The following is an 18,695-nucleotide window of genomic DNA, read 5'->3' as shown; positions in this document are numbered from 1 at the left end:
CAAAAAATTCTAGATTTTGGTATACCATTTTGTATAATGGAACTAAACATTATATGATTTTTTTTGGGTAAATTGGTTGTGTCATTCTCTATTTTAGATTTTAGCCTCAAAGAGGTAAAAAAAGCCCAAAAAGCGTCAAGAGACCATAATAAAGGAAATAAATTTTGCTCTTATATAGAATTAAACATAACTCTAAAAAATTTAACATTTTATATTTTATCATTCCAAAGTAATTAGCCATTTGTATTCCATAGGGAACTAAACAGACCCTCACTTTCTTCCCTGCACAGGTCACAGTGTTGTGTCACTTCTAATCTTCTTCTGAATATCTTGACTTCCATGTGAGGTCTTGTTTAGTTTACATTCAAAAATTTTTCATTTCATCCCATCAAATATTTAAACATATACATAGAGCATTAAATATAGATAAAAAAAACAACTAATTGTACAGTTTACATATATTTTACAAGACAAATCTTTTAAGTTTAATTAATCCATGATTAGACATTAATTGCTATAGTTATACAGGTGCTACAGTCTCCCAATAACATTTTTCTTTTCGCGAATTAAACAAGGTCTAAATATCTTGATTTTGGGGGAACCTGGCAATTCCAAATGTTGTTCCAGAGCTTCCTATCTCCATCCGGTCGTGAACTCAAGGCAGCACTTTCCGCCCTGGTTTGCTCCATTAGTGGAATAATATGTACGTGCTGCGAACGGAGAACATCTTAGATTTTCCTGACAGGGTTTAGGGACCTTGCCTGGGTTTAGGGATCAGGCTAACTGCAAGAAGTCGCTTGTCTTATCAGCCGCACTTTTTCTGCCAGCCAACAATATTTTTCTCTTATGATAAATCAACGAATAGTATTTTCAGTCACGCTGGTCTAAAAAGTCATGGCTGAAAATACTATTCGCTGATTTATCGTGAGAGAAAAACACTGTTGGCTGACAGAAAACGTGCGGCTGATAAGACAAGGCCTTGTTTAGTTCACCCTGAAAATCAAAAAGTTTTCAAGATTCCTCGTCACATCAAATCTCGTGGCACATGCATGAAACATTAAATATAGACGAAAACAAAAACTAATTACACAGTTTAGCTGTAAATCACGAGACGAATCTTTTGATCCTAGTTAGTCCATGATTGGATAATATTTGTCACAAACAAACGAAAGTGCTACAGTACCGAAAACTTTTCACTTTTCGGAACTAAACAAGGCCCAAGCGACTTCTTGCAGTTAGCCTGATCAAGCCTGATTTTTCTGGCTGCCAGGCAATAAAATCCTCAGCTCTTCTTGCAGTAAATCTGATCATGGAATAGCCTCGGCATCGGCCCGACTAAACAAGCGAATATGGTCCCAATCAGACCCTTCAGAGTTCAGGAGATCGGCAATCTAGCACCTTACAACAATGAAACACAATTGTTGCAAATTATGGAAGCATCTTATGAAACATCTAGAGGACACTTACTGCAACACGAAAGGAAATGACTTAAACAAACTAAATTGCTTGTTCATCATGAAACGACAGGCTACTGGAGCATCGAAAATACACATCTTGGTCTCCATCTCCAGGCTACTGCAGCATCAAAAGAACACATCTTGGTCTCCATCTCAATTTCGATCAAAAGAAAACATCCATTGCAACAAAATCAACCTGTTATTTGGGACATCTAGTTATAGTTGCCACAACATCAAAAAATAAATCTAGATACCCATCTTTACTTCGATACAAACATATCAATTCTGCTGTACACAAATTGAAGGACGAGTCTTTGTAAGAACCGATAGATTGTCAATATATTTAAATAAAAATTAGAATCCTACATAGATCAATACCTGTAAATAAAAAATAGATTAGCAATACCATATACTTCCAAATGCACCAAGCATGCTGACTAAAAGTTCGAATTTAAACAAACAGTAAAAAGTGTTCCTTAATCCTGAGAAACATCAGATGAATTCAGTTAAACGGTACAGCAGTGAGGACTATGGGAACAACATGGGAGCCTGATTCACATCTATCCATTAAAATCTTCATCATATCTAAAGAGACTAATTCATTTTATGTCTGAAAATCCTTTTTGTCTTGAAGCCAAAATATGTATGCAGTCCTCATGCTTTCATAAATGCTACTTGTTGCCCATCTTCAGGAGGGGTAGTCTCTTGATGGTCTTTAGATGAAGCAGTTTCAGAATCACCATGGGTAGCATCAAATCCCTGCAGACCATTAGATGGCCTGTATCCAGGGTTGTATTTATAGAAGTCATTGTTATGTTGGACATGTGGCATGCCAAAACTTGCCTGGTGATGTGGTAACTGAGATTCATGTGACTGCGCTTGAGGGCCACTGTATCCCAGTTGCCCCTGGGTTGATCCATAACCACTTGAGCTCCAGCGGGTACCATATGAGGGTTGGCTTGAAGCCACATATGCAGGCAGCGCTCCTCGATTCCCAAATCCGGCCTGTTCTTGTTGGGGCTCAAAGCGATACCCTGACTGAGGCAACTGGGCACCATACCCAACTTGTGGTGGATGGTTGCTAAATTTTGATTCTCCATGTGGAGAGCCAAACTGACCATGCTGATTTCCTATGTTACTATATGCTGGTACACCCTGAGAAGCACCAAACTGTGACTGTCGTAGCTGAGACGAACCAGCTACAGCCTGTACAGGCTGAGGTGCACCATATCCAGGCTGTGCTTGAGGAGCACCGAAGTCGGAATTATAAGAATGAGATGAGCCAAACTCAGGCCGCTGATTTTGATTGTTACTAAATGTTGACTGTTGTGGTTGAGAGTATGACGAACCAGCTACAGCCTGTACAGGCTGAGGTGCACCATATCCAGCCTGTGCTTGAGGAGCACCAAAGTCTGAATTATATGAATGAGATGAGCCAAACTCAGGCCGCTGATTTTGATTGTTACTAAATTTTGACTGTTGTGGTTGAGAGTAAGACGAACCAACTACAGCTTGTACAGGCTGAGATGCACCATATCCATGTGCTTGAGGAGCACCAAAACCTGGACTCCATGAATGAGATGAGCCAAACTCAGGCTGCTGATTCTGATTGTTACTAAACGTTGACTGTCGTGGCTGAGAGTAAACAAATCCAGGCTCCACCGCTGGAGTAGAGCTAAAGCCAGGTTGTTTTGCTTGACCAGCACCAACTGCATTGCGAGAGCGATACTCATTCCTCAACTGATACTCTGTCCTTGGCTGAGGTGTTGGCATAGGTTTTTCTTCAAAAGCTTTCTCAATTTCTTCCTGTCGATCAGCCTTCTTGAAAAAGTCAACAACAGACTCACGGAACTCTGGAGGAGGCACAATACCATTCCTTGCCATGTCCATCACTAGGTCCCTCGCTTGATCCAAGTTCCCTTCTTTGCATAAGGCTTTGACAAGGATTTCAAAAGTGATCGTGTTTGGCTTGATCTCCTTGTCAGGCATCCTCCCATACACCTTCAAGGCATCATCAATCTGGCCAGCTTCTGTAAGTCCTTCAAACATGCGGTTGAAGAAACCAATATTGAACTTTGGCCCATGCTCCCTCCCATCTGCCATTTTGTAGAAATACTGCATTGTATCTTCCACACGGCCTTCCTTGAAGCACGAGTCAACAAGGTAAGTGTAGGTGTACACATCTGGAAGGACAGACTTCGTCTCCATTTCCTCAAAGAGCTTTTCTGCCTCAGCTAGCATCCCATTCTCACAGAGCTTGCCAATGATGTTGTTGAAGCAACCAACGTCCATCTGGACGTTCTTCCTCGGCTGGCGGTGGAAGACCTCAATCGCCTCCTTGAACTTGCCCTCCCTGAAGCACTGGTTAACCATGACGTTGTAGGACTCGGCGTTGATGCCGATGAAGCTTGGCGGGCTGTGGTTGTCGATCATGGTTTCCCATAGTTCGTTGGCCTCCTTGTGCTTGCCGTGCTTGAAGAGTGTCTCAAGCAGGACGTTGCAGGTGGCTGGCGTCATCTTAAAGCCCCGATCAAGAAGGGACTGGTAGTTGTCCATGGCCTCCTTGTCCTTGCCCTGTTTCCAGTAGCCCTCCATGAAGGTGGTGTGGACGACACCGTCGTAGACAAGGCACCTCTCTGCGAGCTCGTTGAAGAGCTCGAAGGCCTTGTCCCAGTCGCCGAGGTCGATGTATCCAGCGATGAGGTTGTTGTAGACGAGGGAGTCGGCGCCAGCGTTGCGGGAGAGCATCTCTCGGAGGAGATCGAGCGCGTCACGGATGCGGCCGGCAGCGACAAGACCCTTGGTGAGGTGGCGGTAGGTGACGGCAGAGGGGGAGAAGGGCGCAGACGCGAGCATGTCGTGGTACACCTGCATCGCGGTGTCGACGCGGCAGGCCTCGCAGTGCGCGAGGATGAGGGTGTTGTAGGAGACGATGTTGGGGACGATGTTGGAGCGGCGGAAGAAGAATTCGAAGAGCGCGACGGCGTCATCGTGGCGGGCGGCGCGGACCATGGCCGCGGCCACGGCGTTGCAGGTGAAGACGGTGGGCCGGACGCGGGAGGAGACGGCGGCGCGGGCGACGACGGAGGCGCCGTCGAGATCACCCGAGCGGATGAGGGACTGGACGCGGTTGTGGAGGCTGAGGCGCGGGCCGACGAGCGCGGACGTAGTGTCCGGGAGGCGGGGCGCGTTGGGGTCCCGCGGGGGAGGCGGGGAACGGCGGAGCGCGTTGATTGGAGGCTCGATGCGGAGGCGGCGCTTGCGGCGGCGGCGTTCGGCGGCGGCTTCCTCGGCGGAGGAGAAGGCGAAGTGGCGGCGCCCCGTCGGGGTGAGGAGCCCCGCAAGGGTGGGTGGGGGTGAGGAGCAGATGGCGGGGGCTGGCGAGGGGTGGAGGTGGGAGAGGCGGCGGAGGAGCAGGATACGACGGTAGAGCGCCATCTCCACTCGAAGGGAGCAGGAACGGGTGCGGCGGCGGCGGTGGCGGCGGAAGGGTGGAAGAAACGAAGAAGCGCCCTGCGGCTGCAACCGGCAGGCAAAGCAGCGCGGGACGAGCCGCAGACCCACGCCGCAAGCCCACATAGTGCGGGCGAGGAGGCGAGCTGGCGGGCCAACCAGCGTGGCGTCCAGAAGTGGGCCGTCTGGGTAAGATAGAGCTCGCGGGCTTGCGGATCGGCCCAAGGTAGCTTAAGCCCAGCCGCCGAGGTTCTCAGGGTGCGACGTGCGTCCTGTGAGTAGCTTGTGCAAACGCTCCGATCAAAAAAAAAAAAAAAAAAGCTAGAAGAGCCACACGGCCTGGTTGACGAGTCACAATCTACAAACGGGTAGATAACGTTTTTTTTTGTAGGACAGCCGTGAGCCGTGCATTACACCGGACAAGGAAGAATGCCTGGCTCGAAACCGATGTGCTGAAAAGTAAGCTAGAGGATGTAGGCTGCAGGCTGCTGGCTGGCCTATCACATTTGCATAAGTTTTTTTTTTTTTTTTATGTTTGGTATACTCCGTGTGCTGCTCCAGCTTGATGGATTCCGTTCCCGCGGCCGCTTCAGAGGAACGATCGGCTCCGCGCCGCGCGGTGCGTCCTCGCTCGTCCTCCCGTGACAAGAACTCGGTCACGCAGGCACGAGCGCTGGCACCAACGGCCCCGCTCCTGCCGCATTGCACCAACAACGTCCACCCTCCGGCTCTCACGGTGGCCGGTGAAAGAAAAAACTGTCCACGCATCCACCGCACCAATACTTAGGCCTTGTTTAGTTCCGAAAAGTGAAAACTTTTCGGAACTGTAGCACTTTCGTTTGTTTGTGACAAATATTATCCAATTATAGACTAATTAGGATCAAAAGATTCGTCTCGTGATTTCCAGCTAAACTGTGTAATTAGTTTTTATTTTCGTCTATATTTAATGTTTCATGCATGTGCCACAAGATTCGATGTGACGGGAAATCTTGAAAACTTTTTGGTTTCCAGGGTGAACTAAACAAGGCCTTATACTTTTGTCAAATTCGACTTTTGAATAACGAACGCTCTCGAATTTGAGCGAGTAGTAGATAGATCATAGATGTGGATGATTCTTTCTGAGAATTTCGCATAGACGGAAACCTGCTTGAATTATGGCAACGACAACAAATCGCACGCTTGCTGTTGCTGTCAAATGGAAACTGGCATCATTATCCAGTCAGCCCCCAAAAAATAAAGAAAAAAGTGAGAGAGAAAAAAAGGACCAGGTTTACGGCAGCAAATATGGAAGCAGGCCTCACTGTCGCAAAGGATCCGGCGCCGCAGGCCCACGACCCTCTCGATCCGCGTGCCGTTGCCTATTTATCGGGGTCCGCCGGGCCGAGCGCCGCATCTTTGAACCTGGTTCTTCTGTCGCCCATCTTGCGGCACCCCACCACCACCAGAAGAGCGGCCGAGCGGCGCAGAGAAGAGAGAACCAGCAAGTTTAGCGGAGCGGCCGCGCGTCCGGAGGGAGGATGGAGAAGGCGCTCACCAAGCTCGGCAGCTTCACCATCTCCCGCAAGGCCAAGCAGGAGCTCTCCGCCATCGGCGGCGACATCTCCGTGAGTGCTCACCGTCGCCGCCATCTCTCCTTTTCCGTCTCGCCTTTCGGCGCAAGCGGTTGCTCCAGCCTCCCGGTCACGGGCATTGCGTTGGATCCGCTGCTTTCAATCTTTATTTTATCCGGTCCTGCCGTCCTGGGGAAGTTGATGAGATTAGAAATACTACCTGTTGCATTGCATGGCTCATGGTTGTGCTAATGTGAAGTCCTTTCTTTTCCTTCTGGTTCTTGTCACTGCTCTGAACCTCTGATGATTCAACTTCTTCGAGCATCTATTTTAGTGGATTATTCTCGTTTGCACATTTTCCCTCCTTGATGAGGCTGCACTAAATTCACCCCCATCGTGTTTTACTCATAGCAAGTACTAGTAGAGTGGTAAAGGAAAAATCCCTCTTTGATTGAACTGGGGCGACGATATAGTAGATCAATTTCAACTTTAGATGAAAGCCGTTAAGTTCAGCAGTATGACCAAACTGACAGCCTTTGATCTTACCTGCAGCGTTTATCGAGCACGGTGGAGGAGAAGGCAAAATGGGTTTTCGAGAAGCTCAAAGGTACAGTTCTGTTCCATTCCATGGTTGGTTTTGTGGCTGTTAAAATGAGAGTGACTCTGAAGAGATGTACATGATGGGCTGTGAAAATGAGAGTGACTCTGAAGAGATGTAGATGATGAATTAGAACCTTCTAGTTGCATGTTAGGTTGTTTTGGCAACATCATCAGTGCAATTATCCATTGCGGTTAGCTTTTCTTTGCCTCATGCGTAAAACCAAAGCAATGCGGGAAAGAGAGCTTTATTTAATATGATTATATGTACTGGCTGCCTGATTCCTAGCCTTTCCTCTGATTGGATCTAGCTTTTCTTGGATTTCCTGTACCCTTTTGATCTGCAAAGTAGTGCACATGGGGGCCAAACTGAAATGACTTTTGTGACATCCTGCTGCTCTGCATTGGTTGGCATCTGGCCCATGTTTTTTTTTAAGATAAAGTCCCAGTTTTTCGTTGATGCCATTATTCAGAAGTCCATAGAGGAGCAATGGATTGGGGACTTGCTCACCTAACAGCTTGTTTTACGTGCAATCTTGGCGTTGGTCCTCCTCATGTCTTCGGCGGTATTAGCAAGACTGTGCAGTGTATGTCCTGGTAGTAGGAAGCACCAACTAGCTGCTTGATTTGCCAGCCTGTACTGCAATGCCCATTGTTTGTCATAGCACACTTGCTTCTAAGCAGCATCTAATTTGTTGTGGCCAGAAGGACAAAAGCAATTGATAATGTAGCTGGTCAGCTTAACTCCTGTCAAAGCTTTCAGTACAGGATACCTTTGTTCTGAATAAACTGCTTTGCAAACTGGGTTCCTCACTTTTTTCGTGTACTTTTCCTTTTGCCAAATACAGGTCTTGTCAATAATATGTTCATAATCTATATATATCCATTTCAATTGTTAGTGGATACTATGTCTAATTACTCTTTGATGTCTTCCTCCTGATTTATTGGTGGATCACAGTTATCTTATTTGTCTGATTGCAATTTCTGTGATGAACAATTGAACAATAACAATAAAAACATTTTAGTCCCAAAGCAAGTTGGGCTGGTCTATATGATAAATAATTGAAATATTGTAGATATCTTTTATTCTCTGTAGCGTCATAAATTTCAGTTGCTATATTTTTTGAAATTCTAAGTCAAAATTGCTCCATGAAGTTAGACTTTCCTTCAAAACTCAACACTTTCTGATTCTGAATTATGTTCGTTTATCTCTTTGTTAACCTCATACCGTAGCACCTTTGCGCAGTTGTATAATTGATATTTCAAAAATATGCACTGACATCAGTTTCTTCTGCCCAGGACACAAGAAGTCGCTCTCTGATCTACTCCGTGAGCACAACCTCCCTCCAGGTCTCTTCCCTCGTAACATCATCTGCTATGAGTACGACGAATCAACCTCGAAGCTGGTGGTGCACCTGTCCAAACCCTGCGAGGTGAGCTTCAAGGATTCCTCCACAATACGGTATGCTCCTCGTGTCAAAGCGACTCTGTCCCGAGGCAAGCTCTCCGGGGTTGAAGGCATGAAGACCAAGGTGGTGGTATGGGTGAAGGTGGCAAGCGTGAGCCTCGAGAGCTACAAGTCTGACAAGATATGCTTCATCGCCGGTGTGAAGAAGCTGAGGCAGAAGGATGCTTATGAGGTCCCTCGCGAAGCCGTCTCTGTTGAGGAGTTCTGAGCTCGATTGGTTTGCCTTATCCGTATTCCGTAGTATCATTCATTCATAGCATTTTTTGGGTCTCATGTGATCGGCGATTGATGTGCTGTGACCTGTGATTTGGTAGATTTGTATATTGGAAGCATATGGATCTGTTCTGCCTGGCAGAAGACCACCCGTGCATGTTATCTGACGAGACCTTCACATGTGTGATGTTTCAGTAATGTGAACATTTAGCATGTGTCCTGGTTCTGCATTGGTTGCTCCTAGAATTCATGTCTTCCTGTTTTATTTCGATATATATATGGTATCGCATTGCATGTAGTTGGTTGGTGGCTGGGTTGCATAGTTTGTTCCAACAGGTAATTCTAGATAATATATGCACTGGGCTTAAGTTTTGGCTATCCAGTTATTGCCCGAGTTTGTTTTCGGCCATGCAACTAAAAATTCATAACTTTTTTAGGCCTTGTTTAGTTTCACCCAAAAACTTTTTACCCCATCTCATCGAATATTTGGATATATACATGGATCATTAAATATAGATAAAAAAATAACTAATTGCATAGTTTGCATGTATTTTGTGAGACAAATCTATTAAGTCTAATTAGTCTATAATTAGACATTAATTGCTTTTTGTTAACTAAATAAAGCCTTAATTAGAAGAATCCATCGTAGAATATTTGGAAGATAGCGCTGTCATGCTCGACCATATTTAGGCGTCGTATCTAGGCCTTGTTTAGTTTCCAAATTTTTTTATTTGATAAACATTATTCAATTATAGAGTAACTAGGTTTAAAATATTCGTCTCGCGATTTACGGCTATGTAATTAATTTTTGTTTTTATGTATATTTAATGCATCATGCATGTGTCGCAAGATTCTTTGAAAATTTTTGGAACTAAACAAGGCCCTAGTATGGCATGGCTGGTCCTCGAAAAGTAATTGGGTTAATTTGACTCCAAAATATTTGGTGCTTTATTTAGATTTTTAAAGTAAGTATGGGTCTTGGTGGTCGAACTAGCGTTGGTTGGCCGTCTTTTTATTTTTAGCTATTTTTTCAAAGATTCTTTTAAATATGTGTTTTTAAAAAATAGACCCTTAGCTTAGCATCATCATTGTTGACACCAAGGTTACTGTCTTTTTGGCGCTATTACCATTGGCACCAAGGTTACACCGCATAATACCGGCCCTATTGGCACTAAGAGTAAATATTATAATGGGCTAAATGCTGATGTGGAGAAGAGAAAGGAAGAGAGAGAGGAGAAGCAGGTTGTAAGCTTACAGCCAGCTTAGACACAAGAACCAAGAAACTTTGTAAGAGAGTTAAGTGAGCCATGTGTCAATAGTGAATAATTAACTATTGTATGAATGGGCTGGGAGAAGACTGCAAAGAATCTTACAGCCAGCAAATGAGCTATATTATTAAACTTGCTCTAAGATTGTTGCACTAATGTATGCGTGGAGCTGATGTGGCATCCATTATGACGTCGTTATTATTGGCGTCAAGCTTGACACCGTTGCTATTGACACCAAACTGTTAGAACAAGCACTGTTGTTCCAGACTACTTGACACAACTTTATTGTTGTCCAACTGGTTAGGAAGTCAACATCTTACCTCAAGCACCTAGGTTGAATCCCTTAATACTACATTTTTTTGCTTCATTTTAACAAGCTAACAACAAAAATAACTTAAACTCAGTTATTATTAAAATTAGAGAACACTATTCCAATAGGCTGGCGCCATGCTTTTTAACCTTGTCCATTTTTTTGAATTTAACCCTTTTTAAAAGAAATTTAACATTTAGACCTCCCTGACAACACAACCCAACTTTGGACCCAAGGGGTCGACGCCATTACTTGTGGCGTCAAGGTTACACGCATCGATGCCATGACTCACGACGTCGAGCTCTCCAACCGCATGTGGCTACTGACATGGCAGAAAGCTCGATGCCATAGATCACGACGTTGAGCTCGACGCCACAAATCACGGCGTCAAGCCTGGATTCAAAATCAACGTCCATCTTTTCCTAACCCAACATGTTTCGTTTGTTCTTCATCCCTCCTAGGTTCTTCCTCTCCCAAACCCACCCAACTAAAAACTTTGATTTGATCCATAGATCTTCAGATATACTCTCTCCCCTCTTCCTTTTCAACGCATTGATTTGACCTATTAGATGTATTTTATAGTCTTAGATACATTATTACTAATCTTAAAAACCTACCTATACTATCTAAACTATTGACAACTAAAGCATGAAATTGGTAAAAAAAAATACCTGTGCAATTGCTCACTGCCGGTCGAGGGGATTCAAGAGGGGCAGCAGGCAGTGGGCGTCGCCTCGTCTTGGACGACCAACAAGAAAGGGGCACCGCCCCCACGGGCGGGGCCCGATGGCTCGCCGACCGGTGGGTGCACTATACAGAAGCAAGGGCTCGACGCTGTGATATGTGGCGTCGAACTCGACACCGTGATCTATGGCATCGACGTCTTTTCTTTGTCATGTCAGCAGCCACGTGCGGTTGGGCCATGGAGCTGGACTCCGTGAGTTATGGCTTCGAGATGTAACCTTGATGCCTTGAGTAATGGCATCCATCCTCTAGGTTCAAAGTTAGGTTTACGTTATCCAGATGTCTAAATGTTAATTTTTTTTAAAAAAATGGGGTCAAATTCAAAAAAAAATGAGGCTCCTCGGACATCTCGTCGTGACAGGCTGCGGCAAAATTGCAGGTGAGCGGCCCACAGCGGCCATGAGGGCAATGTATAAAACGATAGGGTCCATCTAGTGGAGGTCATGTTCCTAAAAAAAAGCTAGTGGAGGTCATACCTCAGGCCGGTCGCGTTCCAAAGGTCGCACACACTAGCTCGCTCTCCACACGCAACGAGCCCACAGCGACAACACTTGGCTTGCCTCCTCTTCTTCTCTCCACTGCTCCACGCAAAAGCTACAGAGAGGAGGCCATGGGCACGCTTGGCGGGCACGTTGCACCGGGCGCCTTCTTCATCATCATCAGCCAGTGGCATCTGTTCGCAGAGGCGAAGCTAGAACGAATTAGATGGGTGTGCTTCTCTTTTATATGTGCAAAAATTTAATCCACAACCATGAGAAAAATGTGTTTCTAGTAGTGGTTTTTCAAAATTTTATGGGTGCCTGGACACCCACAAGCTACTAACCGTGTGTTTGGTTGGAGAGCGGGGCGAGCCGGGTCGGAGCGAACCCGTTCTTGTGGCTGTTTGGTTGGAGGATGGAAGGGTTGGGTTGGCTCCAGAGTGGAATATTCCTCTCAGATGCGGGTTGGACTCGTCCGTCAAAATCTGGCGGACGGAGCCGCTCCATCCGGGTTGGCTCCCACCAAACACTAAATTCCTTCAACCAAACACTGAACGGAGCCGCTCTGTCTCCAATTCTTCAACCAAACACTAAAATAGGTTGGCTCCGTCTCCAAAAAAAGAAGTGCAACCAAACACTGGATGGGTTGGTTCCGTCCCCAAAAACTGGGTTGGATTCAACCCAACCCACCCAACCCCCAACCAAACACAGGGTAAGTAGCTTCGCCCCTGTCTGTTCGGCCACACCCGCCTGTTCTTGCTGCTACAGCGGAGCTCCTACGTGGCTCCGGTGTGGTTCCCGGTGCCGGGCGTCCGTCACATCGAGCTCATAACGATAATGATGGGTTCGGTGATCTCCATCCATCTCGATGGAGCTCGTCATCGTGCAGTCGAAGCACCAGCCGTTGGACGACGACGGGACTATCCCCAGCGTCCACCTGCACAACTTGGAGCACGCGTCCATCTCGCTGGCGTGGCTCGTCTTCGCCGCGGCCACCATCCAAATGGTCCGGGCGCCGACGCGGGACGGGGTGTCGCAGCAGATGGCTGCCATCAATGACCGGTTCAACATCGAAATTGAGAGGCAGCGATGGCCGGTTCAACATCGCAGAGGTCAATGACGACGAGGATGACCTTGAGGCATTGAAAGGAGGCTTAGGATACTTGGTCAGTGCCACAAAGCATATCGAAACTGAGAGGTGACAAGCAGTATGTTACTTTACTTGTAAACGGAGCTAGGATTCATGACTAGAGGACTGAGTTCCGTCTTCCTTCTCCCGCACCCACTTTCCCCCCTCTTCCTCTTCCTCTTCCTCCCTTTCACCGTGGTGTGCAAGCGGGATGGAGCACCGCCCTAATCAATAAAATCGTTTTAATGAAATATTTGCACATCAGTATGTTATTTGTAAAGAATAGTGTAGACCAAAATGGCGCCTTTACTGCCAAAGAGAACCGGGCAAAATACATATAGCTAAGACCAATAATTTTTCCATTAAGCACAAAATTTACTAATTCATCTCATCCTACATGCATGCTTGTACTAGTTCAATGGTCTAACAAAAACAGCACTTGCATCCCAACAGACGACATTAATGAACTTCTGGCAGACCTCCTAGTAAAGAGAAAACAGTGGAAGATCATCTTCAAACAAACAGATTACATCAGAAGATCATCATCTACAGCGCTTACATTAGAGAAGAAGAATATCTTCTGGAAGTTACATTGTAATACTCAGTACTGAATTCCATCCGCCACATCAATTTTATTAACCAAAGAAGATACATAACCAAGCAACCACTTTAGCTGAGTTAATACAAATACAGTATTTGCAGATATATATAAGAATCAAACCCGTACCCCATCGATTGAGGAAATAATCTGAGCGTTTTTTCACCTGGGCTGCCAGCATGTTGACCTTGCTTCAAGAACGGCTGTGTGGGGAGCTTCCTTTCACATTGAAGTGCGACTGCTTTCCAGATCAATTACCAAAAAAACCATACAATTATGTCAATCATCTTTCTCATAAACTTGCTGGACTGATGCAGAGCTGTATATGCTAGAAGTAATATCTTGGTTGTTTGGCTGTTTCAATCCCATGAACCTTGTCATCATAAGTAATAAGAAAAACTTTTTCATCATGAGTGAAACTGATCGGGGTAGTGCACCCGACAACCATTTCATAGTTCAGAAAAAAGGAGAGTCTGAATGGTTCAGAAAGATGGAAGAGTCTGAATGAGTGATAGGAGATTAAAAGCCGCTGGGTTGAAAAGATACATAAAGTCCAGAGCCATAGTTGTTCAATCACTTAAAGAGTCCTACGGTTTTATTAAATAAAATAAAATAAAATAAATGAGTGCAAGGTATTGAGAGCCTGAGAGGTCATACAAAGAGGAGCAGATAAACTGTTTGATTGAATAAACAAGCAGCTGAAAAGGGTGCCCTTGCAGAAATATTCCATTGAGCTGTGCACTTGTGTCTTTTCAACTATGGAATCAGGAACGGCGAGATACTGATAATTCTGACACTGCCTGAAACCGATGACATAAAACCACCTTTGGTTCAAATTCAACAATCCTCTTAGCCTCTCGTCCATATGACCTATTGTTTACTTCCAGGACATTAATTTGATTTAGATACTAAATTATTTGTGTCAAATTATTTACCACTTAAGAGTACACAGATACGAAGAACTATCAATATGTGACATAACCAGCAGACCTACTTAGAGATAAGAACTAGCCCAACAAAGGAGAAGTTAGTTCAGCAAGATGCCTCGATGGTTAGTAGCCAAGCACCATAATAAGTTCAAACTATTCATTCAGAGGCCATTTTGCAAGGATGTATATGCCTAGAACCACCACCACCAAGTTGAAATAAACATGGTTGATTAGTTTCATTGTCTCAGGTTTAACAAAACTAAAATCAAGTTCAGGAAAAGATGTACATCCATGCATTAGTACTCAGTATGATAAGATCAAGAACCAACACATCTCCAACAATAGGACCGTAACAACAGTAGATAATGAATGAAAACGTATTCAAAAGTTTCACTTATTGTAAGCACAATAACATAGGATACATATTATTTTAGTCAGAACTAATATACAACATGAATAGCAGAGCATCAAAGCTTTTATTACCCCAGCAGCGTAAGCAGCACATTAAGCATTCATGTCACCACACACAGACAGTATGAGCAATGCACTTGTATTACATCCTATGATGGAAACCTTGAAAATTTCACTACTTGGTGACAATAAACAGGACTAACCAAACACAACAAGTCCTTCCTGAAACATGACATGGAAGATTAATCAGCGCTTCTTCAAGAAACCTTCAGCAAGCTTTAAGTAGTCTCCCATGCCGCCCCCACTCTCCCCTTCCCCATCCTGTTTCTTCATGAAACCCTGTGCCAACTTCAGGTAATCACCAATACCGCCACCCTCTGACTCATCCTCACCATGCTTCTTCTTCTTGTCATCTTCCTCCTTGCCATACTTCCCTCCACTATGACCACTAGCCTTCTTGTACCCCTCCTCTTCCTCATAGCATCCCCCTGAGTGTCCACTAGGCTTCTTCTTGTAGTCCTCTTCTTCGTACCTTCCTCCATGGCCTCCACCACTGGAAGCCCCATAACCATATCCGCCACCACTGGGCTTCTTGTACTCATCATCTTCCTCATACCTCCCTCCACCATGACCAGCACTAGGTTTCTTCCTATAATCATCTTCGTCCTCATACCTTCCTCCACCATAGCTCCCACTCGGCTTCTTCCTATACTCATCATCTTCTTCATACCTGCCTCCCCCATAGCTACTGCCACCACCGCTAGGAGGCCTCTTATATTCATCCTGCTGCTCATACCTCCCGCCACCATAGCCGCCACTTGTAGGCTTCTTCTTGTAATCATCTTCTTGCTCATATCTCCCCCCACCATAGCCACCACTTGTGGGCTTCTTCTTGTAATCGTCTTCATCCTCGTACCTTCCCCCACCATAGCCACCACTGCTTGGCTTCTTCCTGTAGTCATCTTCATCCTCGTACTTTCCTCCTCCATAGCCACCGCTGCTTGGCTTCTTCTTGTAGCCATCTTCTTCCTCATACCTTCCACCACCACCAGGCTTCTTCTTGTATTCGTCCTCCTCATACCTCCCGCCACTAGGCTTCTTCTTGTACCCCTCCTCCTCCTCTTCCTCCTCATACCTCCCCCCTCCATGGCCACCGCCGGGCTTCTTACCGTACTTGCTTTCACCCACCCCCTGATGCTTACCGCCAGCCCCGTCCTTGCGGCCGTACTGGTGGAGATACTCCTCGGCCTTCTCGAGGTACCCGCCGACGGGCTTTCCCTCGAGCTTGCCGTACTGGGAGGCGGCGTGGAGCAGGTCGGCCGCCGCGCCGGCGACGCGGCCCTTGTCCACCTTCTCCAGGTTGTGGTCCTGGAGCGCCAGCCTGGCCGCCTCCGCCACGAGCTTCGCGCTCGAGGCAAGGTCGCCGCTGCCCCCGCCGGATGGGTGGTGCTGGGAAGGTCGGCGGCGGCCGGAGTCCTCGTCGCCGTCGTAGGAGGCCATTTCGGTTGGGGGTGGATCTAGAGAAAGACAAGCGAGCAAGGGGGGTTTTGCTTTGGGTGGTGCGTGCGATGCCGTGTCGGGGCGTTCCAGTCACGCGCGACGCGGGTATATGTTCTTCTTGGCCCCGCCCGACCGTCGGCGGCCGTCGTGGGAGGGCACTACTGCTTTCACGCGGAGCTTCCGTCTCGGCAGAGCGTGAGTCCGTGGGATGGGAAGCCGCGTCCCAAAACAAGGCCGACGGGCGACGGCTGCGATGGATGGGAAACGCGAGGGGCCGGAGAGGCGGAGACGTGTGGAATTCTGAATCATTGGTAAGAAAAAAATGCAATTCCCATTTCCCAATAAATTAAATAAGTTTTAAGTTTAATCAAATCTATAAAAGTATAAATTAATGACACTCAGTAAATATCATTCTAAATTAACTATACAATGTATATTTTAATAAAAAACTAATTAGGTATGTAAATATTGATATTTTTCTATCATTTTTTGAAAGGGAGTTTGATTTGTTCTAAATCTGAAATTCCGTTCTTTTTGAGGAACGAAGGGAGTACTCGTAGCCATAACCATAAGTCCGTACTAACAGTAACCAACGAATGGCATCGTGCTTTACTCATATAGCAGTTGTACTTTAGCTTTAGGTCATGTTTGACATATCTCAGTTTTACTAGTGAAGTTGTTTTTTTAGAAAAGAGCTTTATAAACAACTTCCTAAGTAAAATTAAGCTATTTTAAAAATTTTATTTAACAAAATAGCTTCATCTATGCATGTATAAAAGAAAGAAATGGAAGAGAGAGCTAAGATAAACTACTTTTCTTCGTTTCATCCTAACTCATATCTTTGTAAGAGAAAAAGAAAAATAACTTCAATCATGAAGTTGTTTTAGAAAAAAATGTTTAGAAAAAAAAGGTCATAAAGTTATTATGAGCTATGTCAAACATGCACGTAATTCTCAGGGCCGAACTCAATTTTTTGCCCTAATTCTCAGGGTCCAACCGTAAAAGACGTCTTGTTCTACTAATTAATCATCAGATGTAATCCTAAGAAATGTAACCTCCTAGAAGCAGTTTGCTGCCTTTAATGTTGTCCATGTTTCTTCGTAAAAAAAAATCGTCAGATTTAAAATTCACCATCTATACATATATAAACTCGAGCAGCAAAGACAAACTACCAAGACAAGTGCACGCAAAAAAAAGATCAAGGAGTGTAATCCCCAGATGGTGTTTTAGCTTTTAGTTTAGTGGTTCACAAGAGAACAAGTCGGCACCCATCCTTTCCCACCGGCGACTTGCCCCCACCAATCCACTAGTGCTACATGCCTACACCTCCATGCAATCCATCCATCTCCATCCTCCTTGGCTCCTTCGCATCGCTGGGCCTTAGCATACTGTCAGGCTACCAGCAAGCGAAGTAGCCAGCCATGCTCGGCCTCCGCGGCCTCCCCGCCGCGCCACCGGCCGCCGCAGCACCGCCGAAGGGGCGATGCAGCGCCGCCGCCCCGCCACCAGCGATGACAGGCCGGCTGTCGCTGGCTGTCCCGGCGGCTGTCTCGCTCTCGCTCGTCCTCTGGTCCAGTCCAGGTACAGCTACTCTTGCTGTCTTTGCCCACCGGTCACCGCCACGGCGCACCTGCCAGTGACACCGGTGCAAGTGCAACACAGCAGCAGACACGCTAGTATTAGTAAACTGCTCTTGTGAACAGTAGTTAAGAGTTGCAATCGCGGATGAGTTGGGTGTAGCATACAGCACTTGATGCAACGAAAAGCATTCGCAGATTCGCCGGCGTTTCCAAACTAATGCCCGGCACATTTTGACTGCAGTGAACGCCGGCATCCTGTCCGGCTTCTCGGGGCTGGAGTCGACTCCAGGCCCCGACCTCCCCCGGCTCGAGTTCCTGGAGAAATGGAATGGTTAGTTGCTTGCCTCAGTTTCCTGTTGAGTTCTTGTGAAGGCCAAGGACTTGTTCTTGCTGCAAACTTATACCATTCAGGCCTTCTTGACTGATGGAAACCATGTCTTCCTGTTGCGCTCGCAAGCGGAGAACCAGAAGAAGTACGCCGAGTTCGATAACAGGTTCAAGAAGTCCAAGGTGCTGCAGGACCTGCTCGAGAAGTCCAAGAAGAACAAAGAGAAGTAAAAACATAGTATTTGCTTGTGCTCCTTAAAGATCTCTCTGGTGATACATGTTCAACGCTGAAGCTACGATTTCTGCAGGAATGAGAGGATGATCCAGGACAAGTACTGCCTGCGGGGCGCCGAGTGGGGCGTCGGGGACTGCTCCACGGAGGGCATGACCGACCAGGAGAGGGAGGACTTCATTTCGGAGCTCAAGAAGAGAACCGGAGCAGAATAGCTAGCTGAGCACATCATTCAGTTTCAGCAGGGGAAATACCCTTACCAGGGGAAATACGCAAACAATCTAGACCAGCCCTAAGGCCACTAGGAGTGCGAGAATGTTCACCAAAATAATGGGAGCTCCGAATTTGCAAAACATATGTACCCATTGTAAAATGCACTTGGCACCAGTAAATTACCATCTACTCTAATTCTCAAGAGCCCCAAATTCCCCCTTGTTCTTCAAGAATCGG

General features: G+C 46.1%; 4 protein-coding genes and 1 pseudogene across 4 annotated transcripts; 3 read left to right on the top strand and 2 right to left on the bottom strand.

The window, feature by feature from the left end:
- On the bottom strand, nt 1,843-4,994 carry LOC8054217 (pentatricopeptide repeat-containing protein At1g10270). The gene has a single exon (XM_002465615.2). It carries the CDS (start codon nt 4,893-4,895, stop codon nt 2,112-2,114), a length of 2,784 nt encoding a protein of 927 aa, XP_002465660.1. The 5' UTR covers nt 4,896-4,994; the 3' UTR covers nt 1,843-2,111.
- Nucleotides 6,294-9,009, top strand: LOC8054216 (uncharacterized protein At5g01610). Its single transcript, XM_002468257.2, has 3 exons — nt 6,294-6,514; nt 7,013-7,067; nt 8,357-9,009. Exons 1-3 carry the CDS (start codon nt 6,428-6,430, stop codon nt 8,731-8,733), a joined length of 519 nt encoding a protein of 172 aa, XP_002468302.1. The 5' UTR covers nt 6,294-6,427; the 3' UTR covers nt 8,734-9,009.
- LOC8081847 lies at nt 11,239-12,750 on the top strand (annotated as a pseudogene).
- Nucleotides 14,559-16,302, bottom strand: LOC8054215 (uncharacterized protein At5g39570). The gene has a single exon (XM_002465614.2). It carries the CDS (start codon nt 16,104-16,106, stop codon nt 14,853-14,855), a length of 1,254 nt encoding a protein of 417 aa, XP_002465659.1. The 5' UTR covers nt 16,107-16,302; the 3' UTR covers nt 14,559-14,852.
- Nucleotides 17,311-18,670, top strand: LOC8081846. The gene is made up of 4 exons (XM_002468255.2): nt 17,311-17,687; nt 17,928-18,017; nt 18,144-18,240; nt 18,322-18,670. The coding sequence occupies exons 1-4, from the start codon at nt 17,528-17,530 to the stop codon at nt 18,458-18,460; spliced, it is 486 nt and encodes a 161-aa protein (XP_002468300.1). The 5' UTR covers nt 17,311-17,527; the 3' UTR covers nt 18,461-18,670.

The sequence above is a fragment of the Sorghum bicolor genome, chromosome 1, assembly GCF_000003195.3.
Source record: "Sorghum bicolor cultivar BTx623 chromosome 1, Sorghum_bicolor_NCBIv3, whole genome shotgun sequence".
Lineage (NCBI taxonomy): Eukaryota > Viridiplantae > Streptophyta > Magnoliopsida > Poales > Poaceae > Sorghum > Sorghum bicolor.
This window is presented reverse-complemented; position numbering and strand designations above follow the sequence as displayed.